General features: G+C 42.6%; 1 protein-coding gene across 1 annotated transcript in view; it reads left to right on the top strand.

Annotated features, from left to right (window-relative positions):
- The window catches only part of PLPPR1 (phospholipid phosphatase related 1), a 135142-nt gene that overhangs the window by 98752 nt on the left and 23831 nt on the right, over nucleotides 1-12559 (top strand). Inside the window, exon 3 of the mRNA XM_075138401.1 lies at nucleotides 1029-1217. Coding sequence (XP_074994502.1) covers nucleotides 1029-1217 — 189 coding nt within the window. The remainder of the gene's footprint in view (nucleotides 1-1028; nucleotides 1218-12559) is intronic.

The raw sequence follows: 12559 nt of genomic DNA, 5'->3' as shown, positions 1-12559 counted from the left end.
GTCATAATTTCCAAATCATTATTTTTGTAAGTAATGAGGATTGTGACGTGAGATTTCCTTTGCATCTTGCAGAGAGGGAACAAGAATGATGAATTAGTGTATCCGCTTAATTTCATGAGGTGATATTGGTGACAACCTTTGAGAGGTAGTTTTGAGATGTGTTGTTGAAGCAGTGTGGGAAGCTGACACAGACACTGGCCATAGCTCATGCGCAGTAACTGTGGATATATACAAAAAAGTTGATAGCTGAGGTTTTCCAATCATCCCATTTAGCCAGCAATAAACTACCAAAAACGAGACAAGAAAGGCTCCTTGCAGTTTATATGTGTAAAGATGAAGATCCAGACTCAAGCCAGAGTCTTTTTCAAAAGTAGCTGTGATGGAGTGGGGAAGCCAGGCACTGGAACCAGTTGTTGGGGGAGTCAGGATTTCTGAGTAGACTTCTAAAGCTTTACTCGTAAGCACCAGCTCCAAGGAAAGGTGAGTGGCAGGAGGCAGATTTCCTTCTGGATGAGTCTTCATTTGGGACACAGAGGGCTCTTCTGGATTAGCACAGGGTGCTCATTCCCCAGCTTGCAGCTGCAGCGGGGAAGCATTTTGGCTTTAGCTTCCTTTATCCTTTGTAATAATCCTTTCCAGCTCCCTACCGCTGTGCACAGGTTTTAGCTTGTCGCTGGTGGCTCCTGCAGCGCTGCCCCTCGTCCTGCTAGCTTTCATTGATTGTTGCAGCCGTTGACACTCACGTGCCCTTTGATAAAGTAGCTGTCAAAGCTCCCGTCCCTCTACAAGCCGTGTTACGGACCCACTCCTATCTGAGATGTTCATTAGTGTCATTTGCCAAAAGGTTTATGTAACAGATGTTGCAAAGCGGACGCGCAGAAACACACACACTCACACGCCAGTATTGCAAGGGCTGTCGGGGTGACGATAAAGGGAGGATGGTCTGCAGGACTAGAGTAGCTGGAAGGCATAGCTGCATCTGTTAAAAAAGCAACTAATGTCTCTGTGTGACCATGCTGTATTTTCAGCTTGTCATCATGGCTGGGACTGTTCTGCTTGCCTACTACTTCGAGTGCACCGATACTTTTCAGGTGCATATCCAAGGTTTCTTCTGTCAGGATGGCAATTTGATGAAACCATACCCTGGAACAGAGGATGAGAGCTTCATTTCACCTCTTGTGCTCTACTGTGTGCTGGCTTCAACTCCGACAGCTATTGTAAGTATAATAAATTATTTGAATTCTCCACGACTGCTCCATAAATAATAGCAATAGTCTTGTAATATCTTTGTCCCCTCTCCTCTATTTTCAGCTATAATTGATTTACACTTAGCCGGATCTCTGTTTTGCCTTAGCCTAATATGATCTTCATCAGTTATCTCCAGAAGTAATTATTCTGAGGTAATCACAATGCAAGACCGAGGGGTAGAGCTTGTTAAGCCTTTTACAATAGCTTGCTCATTTCAGTGATTAGTTGTGAATTGCTTGGGCTCCAGAGAGGCTGTAATGCAAAGGTGATGTATTACTGGAAATAAGAAAACAGGATAAAGCTGAAGTAAAACCTGGGTCAGACATGCAGTATATCCAGGATTATTTGCTGCTATATTAAAAGGACTGTTGAAGGGCTTTAAAAGGCTTAGATGAGCAGAAAGATGCTCCATACAAAGAAAAGTATGAATGCTATTTCCTATTGATTTATAATCTCTTCCTTTTTGGCAGTCACATCCACTTAACTTTTTTTTACCTGATTTTCTTCACTCTCCAACCAGTCAGCTGCAACGTAGCTGTTCTGAGCAGATGAAAATATTCGATTAGCTGAGTACATACAATTCCAAACAGATTTTTGCAGTCACTGATTAACAAAACTTTGGCCCTTCTCCATTTTCTGTGCAGAAAGTTGCAAATTTCACAAATAGCCAGCTTTGCTGCATTTGTAATTACATTGATAAAATCCTATCAGACTGTGTCTTTATGTACTTTGTTGTTTTATTTCTTTCTCTTTCTTTCTTTCTTTTTAGTATTTCTTTCTTATATTAACTTTACTTTGCATCCCTTCAGAAAGTTGATTAAAGTTGTGCGTGATGTAAGTTGTGAAAGGTGAATGCTGCACCATAGTCCATTTTAAGTTTTGGTCTGCAGTAATTTTAATGCATGAAACAGTGTAACACAGAATGTGATAAGAAATGTGAAAGAGATCTGCAGAAGAGGCTATAGTTTTTGATACAGGTCACTTTCTGAAAATGAGTAGGGGTTTTGAATTGGATTACATCATGAGTTTATGAAAATCCTCTGCAGTAACAGTGTTATTTTCTGTATTTAAACTCAGCTGAATGTTAAAACTTCCATTTTACTTTGTGCTGCAGTGATAGATGATTTGCAAATGAAAAAATAAATACATTTCTCCAACTTCCCCCACATAAACATAGTGCCATTGTTTAGGGAAGTAACTTTCACAGGCAGCATTTGTAAGGGGAGATTGAGTGTCGCTACCATGCCTTGATGCCATGACAATTAAGTTAGTGGGAGGTTTGTCCCTCGATTCAGCGATATGGTATTGGGTGGGCAAGGGGTGGTAAGAATGTTGCTCCTTATTTGGATCTTCTGTTTAAATCCTTGCTCTGGCAAAGTTTGCTGCAAACCTTTCAGGTTTTGCTTCACTGGATCAGCATTTTCTTTCTTTTCAGTGGCCCAAAAAGTTTTTCCTAATTACTCTTATTTATGAAAAGCCGAAGTGGAGTCTTCTTCAGGAGATGAAGAATGCTGGTTTTGTAGTTTCCATAGCCCATGTGAAACACAAGGAATGAAAGACTGTAGTGAATGTCAAATAAAGTTTTTGGGTGCAGAGACTTTCAGTTTAGTGCTGTGTGGAGCTGGTGTGACTATCCCACACAGTCATCACCCTAGATGATTGGGTCCAGTGCTGGACATAAGCTAGTAAGCTCTGCTTCTTGGGTTATGCTAAGTTGTTACACTGGCTATACTTCATCTAGAGAAGATGCGGTCAGGAACAGCACAGGGCTCTTTGCACAATGCTTCATTGTGATCTCAACGTACAACCTCAAGGAGACAATAGATCAAACTTTCCTTTTTCTTTCCATTTTTAATGTAGTATATATTAATACATTATTTAATGCATTATTTGCATTAGTTGTATTATTGTATTCTATTACTAATAAATTATTTAATTATTTAATGTGTTAGTATTGGGCTAACCTTCAACTGGGGCATATGTCAGAGGGATCTTTTTCTGTCCTCCTGACTGATGCTCAGCACAATGTTTTTATATGAGCAATTTCACTTTATTTCTCATTCACATCTTTTTCTGAGAGACTTTCCTCTCCTTGCAAGCTAATTTCAGACTTCTGTTTCAGCTGGTAGCTGACTCTGCAGACTGAGCTTTGGCAACAATCATTAATAGAAAGCTAGTGAGTGAGACAGAAGGTGAGCTCAGAGTCTCCCTAAACTCTGTCCTCGCATTGCACTGCTGGTCAGACCACTCAGAGTATCCTCAGCTGGTACCCGAATGGGTGCTGCCTGTCATTCAGACTGTCACAGTCTGGGAAGAGATGTTTGATCTAGTTGAGTCTCCCAGGGATTTAAGTGAAAGGAGCAAGTGCAGCCATTTCTATTTACATTGTGATGATTGTACTCTCTCAAAAAAAAACTAAAACAAACAAAAAAAAAACCATAAAGAACCCACACAGCTGTGCTTCATGGGAGGGAGCTTTGCGTGCATTCACGATGGGTTAAGCTGTAGCTTCGCTCTCAGGAATAACCACTGACATCCTGCAGCTCCACTGTGAAGAAATTACTTAAGTCAAAGGCAATGTCAAAGACAATGCCAATCCCCCTTACAATTACTTGTTTCTCCTTTGCAAGACACTTGTTCCTTCACTTTCTGACAACAAATTGGTTGGTTTGGCTAAGAGCATTTACAGTAGCTAATCTTATCTCTCTGTGTTGGCTGCCTATTGCCACTGCCCTGACACCCCATGGCGTGAGAGGAGTGATTATTGTTAGAAGGGGTGGAACCCAGCAGCAACGAGGGAGCAATCATGGTACTAGTTAACAGTGTTTCTGAAGCTATGGAAAATAGTCTAGGACAGGCTCCCTCGTCTGAGACACAAGCAGTGTTCAAGTGCAGTTCTCTGTGCACGGGTGTGGAGAGAACTCAAAACCCTGATTTCAGCATAGCTGTGAGGTGTTATAATGCTTACAAGCCAAAAGGGAGCATCTTCGTAAATTTAATGGAATATCTTGTGTCTCAGTCATTTGGCTATGACAGTGGCCATGGGGAAAACAAATGCGTGTATTTTATTTCTTCCCTGACAACACTTCTCAGAAGTGCTGTTGTGGATTGGTACCACTGTATGTGTATTTCCCTGCACTTTTAGTGGCAAAATAAATGAGACTGGCCTGGTTTTCTGCAGTTTTATTTGTGGTTCTTGAAACATGTGATGACGCTGTTTAACCATTCTTTTCTGCTACACTGGGTAGTTAATCATCATAAACCAGAATTACAAAAGTCTTTTAATGCTCCTACTGGTAACCTCTTAGTCTCTGATAATGAGAATTTCTTGCAAGGGGAGATGCCTGAATCTCATGACGACACTGTTAAATAAATGAAAATCATGTATGCCTGACTCCGTTCTGTGAAATGCATTTTTCTCCCAAATGTTCCACTGAGGGTAGCTCAAAGGCTTTCATCTGCCTTATTCATTTTTAATTTTCTGAGTGTGGTGGTATTAGCATCTCTGCGGCAAAGTAGTAGGATATGGTAAATTTAGTAATAAATTGCACCTACATAGGGAAAAAATTGTTTTTATTTGTAAAGAAACAACTGGCCATTTTATTTCAGATTTAGTGATTTATCCCTGAAACATACATCTTCAAACTCAAGTAGTAAATTTTGCTGTCAGCACTGGTAGAAAAAGGGGGATTCCTGGAATCCTGTAGGTTCTCGTGCCACAAAGAGCTTCATAAGATATATATGGTTTCATCTTCATCTCATGCCAGTTGTTTCTAATACCGTTTTTTCCCCTCAGAGACTTTCCCCTTCTTGCAGGCTGATTTCAGTTGTCCTGACATTGTTGGCGGTTGGTTATTGAACAACCGCTAAATTTCCAGCGTTCCTGTTGTCATGGTGAGATGGGTATAGGAATGCTTTCAGCCTGTCTCTCGGTGAAGTAGAAGCTATGGTTAAATCATGTTAATTTTTGCAGACAGGAATGTACCATCCTTGACAGTCATGGCAAGCACTTGGGTAGCGTACCTACCAGCCAGTCTCTGGGGACCAGGGAAGGTGAGTGAGAAGGAGGGTATTTGTCTCTGTGGCCTTGCGAGAATAGCACAGAACTTTGGTCTTTGCCTCCACCGCATTTCAACAGATCAAAAGTTTCCAACTTTCCAAAAACTGCTTTTGTCTTGGGCTTCGGGTTGCTTACAGCATCATGTCTGCATATTTGGATAGCTGACCTCTGCATTACAGAGCTTTAGACAGACAGCCCCTCATTATAGGTTATAGGTACTTCAGGAAGGATGAAATTAGCCAGAGAATAATTGGGGTTTTTTTTCAGAGTTGGAGGTCTTAGAATGCAAACCTTTTTCCGGTGGAATATATAGCGTAGGTATTTTACTCAGCTGGCTTTCCAGTGATAGGGAATGTAAAAATTAAAAGCAGCCTGAAAGTTTAAGCACCGGAGCTTGAGTTCCATGATCACAGGTCTGGTGAATTTAAAACCTGTCCCAGAGCAGCATGTTATGCAGAGCCTGGGAGAAAGCATAGTATTTCAATGCACTGTCAATTCCAAAATATTGGGGCAGAGGGGGTAAGAAATAATAATTCATTTAATTTTTACAAATATGACAACTTTATGAAAACAATGTTTGAAGTGGAACAAGTTGCTTTGCACAAACATAAAATTTTCAAGCCATTTCCTTAAAAATATTCTGGGATGACTCCACCACATTCATTAGTGTCCCTCAAGACTAGCTTTCCCCGATACGAGGTTACTGCAAATCAGCCAATTCCCCAGCTGGTACTAAGCAATCCTTCCAGAGTTCAGAGCTGCCTGCACTGCTCCATCCATTGTGATTAGTCTGCCCGCCCGAGAGAAGCAGGGAGGCTTCGGAACAGAGCCAGCTCACGGAAATGAATACTGAACAGCAGCAGAAAGCTTCAAGGGCACCGTTCTTTGTTTCGTTAAAGTAGCATAGAAAGTGCCACTACTGTTTTCACGCAATCTTCAGTTTCTTTCCTTCCATTTCCAGGGAGGAAGCGGCAGCCTACATGTAATTGTTAACTGGCCGGTGCTATTAATTTGTGTAAAGGAGTATTTGTTTTCAGATAATGTTGGAATCAGTCAAACTGAACTGGTCTGATTATTGATTAGAAGATGAATTACAGTGTACCTGAAGCGGGAGGAAACTCTTCAAACTTCTCTCTACAGTTTGCACTTACCTCCCAAGCTTCAGAAACATCATTCTTTAGATGGTTTTCCTATTCTCTCTGCCTCCTTGCTTCCTTGGCTCTGGCTTTAGTACAGCCGTGTTACTACAGTGATTTATTTCTAGAAGGGAATTTCTGCCTGCGTTGGCTGATTCCCCAGTGGCTGCTCAGCAGCAGATGCCGGGAAAACCAAGAGCAGCTAATGCAGCTCACAGCTCTGTTACAGTAGCTGCTTCCCAGCTTTTTCAGGCAGAAATCCCTAGGCTCTGCTGGTGACGGTGCTGCCAGAAAGCACAGACTCCTGTGCTACAGTCTCCTGCCCGCCATGCTGCACCCCTGTGCCGGCACGGCAAGCTGGGCAGTGTCCATGCCTGGCGTGTCCCTTACTCCTAGTTAAGGAAGGATACGACCCTTTTCCAAGGAGGTGTATCACACACGGCGCTCGCGGGGTCCTAGCTTTCAGGGCTGGCCTCCGCTTCAGCTTGGTCCCCGAGCGGGGGACATTTGGCTACACCTTCCTTTTACTGTGGGAAAGGGAGCTGGGGTTGCTCACGGGGCTGGAGGAAGAGCCCCGGGGCTTGTCAGGTGTCCTCTGCGAGTGGTGGCCTGTCACCCTCTTTTTGAGGCTTGCCAGCTTGTGAAGAGGTGAATGACAAGCTGGGATATGTAGGAGTGAGGCAAAGGTGTGCCGATGACTCTGTGTAAAAAGTTTATATTCTGGTATTTACAGAGGATTCAGGAAAATAAATACACCTTGTTTGTTTGGTGTTACACTTTCAGGCGCTTCTACTGCCAGTGTCTCCAGGACTTTGTAATGGTCCCGGTCACGTGCCAGTTTCTGAGGAACAATGCAGAGCTGTGGGAAAATTCTTCTCTTGATTACAACTTTAGTATAATTATTTTAGACAGTTTTATCACAATGAATTGGTTTTTTTGAGCACAATGATAAGGCAATTGAGGTTTCTGGGCAGGCTAGAATCCAAATCACGGATTTCGGCCCCTTTGACTTTCAATAAAAGAAACCAATTTTCGTTTTTCTGGAAAGAGACTTCTAACTGTTCTTTGTTGTTTTCCTTGAACAACAATGACAACAAAAAAAAAACCTGGCATGAGATAATAAGTAATTGAATGCAGATTAAGGTTTTGTCCTCAGAAAATTATGGGTGAGCTGGCTCTGCAATGTTCATCTGAAGACATTGCTTCATTTCCTCTTATAGTTATGCAAAACACAGCATTGATTCCTGTGGGCTAGAGAAGATCTGTCTAGATGGTGATGGGAAAGATGAGAGAGTGTCTGAGAAAACTCTGGGCCGATCCCTAGTCCTCATGACCCGCGATGGTACTGATGTTGTCGGAAAACCCCTGCCCTCCCAGGCAGGCTTGGGTCAGGGTCTTGGCTGCAGATGACAGCAGAAATACTGTGTCCTGGAGAGGGTGCCGAGGCAGACCTCAGCGACCGCTTGCCTCCGAAGGTGTCTTTTCTCAGTATGAATGTTGCTTAGTGTCTGCCGCCCGGGTTTGACTGTGGAGTCGCAGCTGTGCAGTGTCAATATTTGGCACTGTAGGTAGCAGGTAGGATGGCAGATCAATAACCTCAGAGCCTAAGGCTAACTGCAAGGGAGATCTAAGGAATTAAGGAACTAACAACACTAAGTGAAAGTCAATATGAGCCATGTTTTTACTGGGGACTGTAGAGAAGATGGAGACAGACTGTTGAAAGCACAAGAGGTAACCCTGCAATAGACACAAGCTGCAAGAAGAGAAACTGATTAAATATTAGGAAAAATCTTTTCACAATGGCAGTAGTCAAACACTGAAACAATGCCCCCCTCGAGGCCGTGGGATCTCCGTTCCTGAAGACGTTCGTAACACGGCTGCTCGGTCTGAGTAGGGGTTGGGCTGGAGGCCTCCGGGACCCCTTCCCACCTAAATCACTGTGTGATTCTGTGCCTCTGCATTCTCTACTGCTAGTGAAAATTTTCTGCTCTTCAGCTAATGAGAGAAGAATGGAGCCATGAGCTCCTGTGTAGAGCCTGAAGAGGCAGCTGTGCTCACGCAGTCCTCAGATATAGCGTGATGCAGAAGGGCAGAATTGCTTTTGGCCCGGTGCAAGCCAGCGCTGATGAAACACCTGCTGGAGCACTTTGCAAAGGTCACCTTTTGGTGGACAGGCCTGCTTTAGAGTTTGCGGAGTCGTTTTGAAACTGGCTGATTGGGGCTGAGCCCCATAACCCTCATCTGCCTATATTCTCTGAGTGCTCTGCACACAGCTTGTCTCACAGCCAGTGCCTTCCTTGTATCTGCTCCTCCCGTCGGCTGCTGTTTGAATGCTGCAGACTTGATTAATTTAGCTCTTTTTATTTGTGACATTAAAAATGCAGCCACACACATTCGTACAGAGGATTCAGGAAATGTCATACAGCTTGCTGAAACCTGCCCAGAATAGAGAGCGATGATGTCCCGAGACCCAGGTTCAGTTTTGTTTGCTGCCAGAGATTTTTGTGTGTAATAGGATGTCTCTGGGTGTGGTTACCATGTATAAAGTGGTGTTAACAAGGATTGACTATGTCACAAGGATGCTGTTAGAGTAAACAAGCTGAAAGATCTAAAAATTCCCAGAAGTCAGAATATTATATACAGAAAAGACAGACAGCTGTACTTCACATAATTCATGGGTTCTCCATCTTCTTGCTGCGATCGGAAATGCCATCAGTGGTGCTTTTTCACGGGAAGCAGCAGAAGGGTGTTGTCTCACAGGGAGACTTCAGGCAGTCCCGGGCACAGCTGTGCTTCCTGCATCTCTTCTGTGCACCCTGGCCGACGCTCCTCCTTTATCTGCGTGGAATGGCAGCTGAAATGAAAACTGTCTGTGGCAACTTTCACACAACCCCAGTGTTCATTGAAAGTGCGAAAAAAACAGAAAAATAGTGTTTTCCCATTTGTCGCCCCTGAGTGAGTGAGTGAATGAGAGGCAGGAGGGCTGTTGAGATGCGGCTTCTGCCAGCAGCAGTGTGGGACTGCACGGAGGCAGTCAGGCCAGACCCCGTCGGAGAAGAGGGGCGAGCAGTTTGACTAAGTTGCAGTGAATCTAAGTTGTAGTGAGTTTTCAAAGGGAGGTGGCGAAAAAAGGAGGCAAGACTGGGGCAGCATGACTGGTGATGAGCCAGTTTGTGCTCAGGAGGAACCGGACTGTAGCACTCTGTATGCACAGGCATTTGGAGAAATGTGACTAAGGAGGAGGATTTTGGCTGCTAGCGTGGTAGGGGAGTGAAGCAGGGGTGCAGTCCTCAGCTTTGCTAGAGGGTTTGAATTGAGGTATAAGGCTAATGTCCTGAATGAGAGAAACTAGTTAAAGGAACAAAAGTCTTAAAGTTGGACCCATCCTAGGCTGTCAGCACCATCAATAATTACTTTTCTAAATTGAATATAACTCCTCAAGGCTGCCCCCCCACCCTCACCCCACTGCACAGTTTCTGCAGGAGTGCCGCTCCAGGGTGCCACTCTTCTGCAACCTCATCTCGGTTGTAATCCAGATTCATTCCTGGACAGTTTATCTTAGTTTATCCTTACAGAAACAGCTCTTCTTGATGTTTACCCCAATCTATTTTTAGAATGCAGTTGTGCGAAGAATCATTTGGCAAGGAGACTGTGAGCTTATCAGAAGGTGTTATAGGAAAAAAAATTAAAAGAAAAGATAAAGATTCCATGTCCCTTTAAATTGGTAATTAAATTAACAAACTGTTGGTAATCAGTACAGGAGTGCAGGGAATATTGGGTGCTTGTGTTGCGCTGAGAACTTGAAAGGAGAAGATGTGAATATTTCACTGTCTGAAAATGCCAGTTCACAAGTTGAAGGACTATCATTTCCAAATCTGTCATGGACAAAAGGCTGTTGAAGAGGAAAATGGGACAGATCATTTCATCCATCTCTTTGCTCAGGAGGAGCCAGGAAATAAGTAAAGCCTGTGCAGTACAGGTTTTTGAGAGCTGAATGTTGAGGAGCAAGTATTTGGTGACACCCAGTAATGGAAAGGCAGGACAAATTGAGGAAGTTTTCTTAATGGACAGGTTGAAATCAGTAGAAGAAAAATGACTGCTGGGTAGGTATTTCTAATTCATACTGGGGCTTTGGGGCATAATTGTAGTATTTTTACCTTATAGTAATATGAAAAGGAATGTGAGCAAGAGTGTCCAAGCAACATAACCTCAGTGTAGTTGAGCTGCTATTGCATTCGGGAAATCAAGAACAAAATCACATCCAGTGGCACTACCTTTGCTTCCCTATTGCCTACATAACCTCAGACTGCAGATCACCTGTGCTGTCAGTCCCCAACCTCCAGTGCAATTTTCTTGCCATTTCTACTCACTAATTAAGCCTGTATGATACAACAGTTCATTAACCTTGCATTGTTTTCCCAAACGGAAAAAAGTAGTTTGCTTGCTGTTTTCTTTTTCCATCCATATCTGTGTATCTATATTTAGATTTCAGATTTAGAACTGAATTGTACCAATTCCCGGGGTGCTGATTCTGTTCTGGCAGAAGCTAAGGTACTTAACAGTGTCAGTGGTTGATTTTGGGAGGCCAGCTGGACAACTTGGCTGGATGCGGACCCTGCTCATGCGGAATCATCAGGTTTTAAATCATGAGAATCAGTGGAGCTACTTGACTTCAGAAATGCCTGGAGAAAAAAAAAATCAGTTCTCTGAGGAGCTATTCAGCCATTCAATTTTGCACAGCTAGATTAGCTATCAGAACTAGGTACTCAGGCCCCCATTGCATTTTTAGAGAACAGCAAGGCTCACTTTCTAGACCCCACATTAAACATACAAGTAAACAAAATCCTCAAATTCAGGCAACTAAATTCAGTCCCAGAGATGGCACCATAAAAATAGCCCAATTATGTTGAATCATCTTCTATCACCTCACAAATACGGCGTCATTACTATACACCTAAACTCTGTATTAAACCAAAGGCACTGTTGGCTTAAAAAATCACATTTTGATCTGTTATACTATAGGAAATCTGGAATAACTCTGCTTAAATCAGTGTAATGGAATTGAACAGATTTATAGCCTGGCAAGATTTACTCCTAAATCTAAGTGGAACTAATCTATCCACATGGGAGTTGCTAGGAGTATGCCAGACAGCTAAATTTATAGAAATAAAGATGAGAATTGAAGTGGGAAAATACTCAGGTAACTTCTGATGCAAAGGAAGTTTAAAAATGGATATATTGTTAAAGGAGGATTATTGATATGTTTTATACCTAAGTCTGTCTTATTTGAAAAGTTTCGGTTTTTTAACATCCACTAACCCATGTCTTCACAGAGTAGAATTTCCTCAGGGTGTGAATTGTCTCTCAATGTGTATGTACAGCCCCAGGCAGAGAGAGAGCCAAAGCATTAATTCAAACTTCTGAACATTATCATAATTCAAATAATAAACGGTTTGAAAGAGAGTGACACTTTTAAACCGCTTTAGTGCAGATGGTCTTTTTCTTAATTCCCAGCCCCGTAGTTAGTGAGCTGAGCTTATTGAACTGCTTGCCAATTCTGTTAAGAGCAGATGGAGTGAAACGGGATAAAGGCAATATTTCAGTGCGGCTTCCATGCATCGGCTCCCACCCCCACATGCCATTATCGACATACATTTTACAACTCCACATCTCTTGCCATCAGCCGTTAGAATTATAAAGAGGTTGAGCATACTCGTCTTGAATGTCAATAATCAATAAGGATGCTCATCTGGCTTAATAAGGATAAATTGTTGCCCTTGAAACAACATAGCATTCCAGCAGTCAAAGTGAACTAAGACTAGTTTCTTGACATTTATCCTAACTCTGGGTGTCTGTGTGCATGTATGTGTGCGCACACACTTTTGTTATGCATTTCTCTGACCGTTCCCTAGCACTATGGATTCCTCTTGTGTGTCCTATAATAATGTATTAAATTAATTCTTTTGAGTGCTACACTTCTAAGAGCTCATTTCTTCCATTTCAGACTGTTTTGTTGTTTTTGTTTTTTTTTTTCTGAAGACTTTCATTACAAACTCTGTCTTTCTAAAAAGCTTCAAGTTTCCCCTTCTGAAGCCTCCTGACAAAACATGCTAGG

This window comes from Calonectris borealis, chromosome Z, assembly GCF_964195595.1.
Source record: "Calonectris borealis chromosome Z, bCalBor7.hap1.2, whole genome shotgun sequence".
Taxonomy (NCBI): Eukaryota; Metazoa; Chordata; class Aves; order Procellariiformes; family Procellariidae; genus Calonectris; species Calonectris borealis.
The sequence above is the reverse complement of the archived record's forward strand: the minus strand, read 5'-3'. Positions and strand labels throughout refer to the sequence as shown.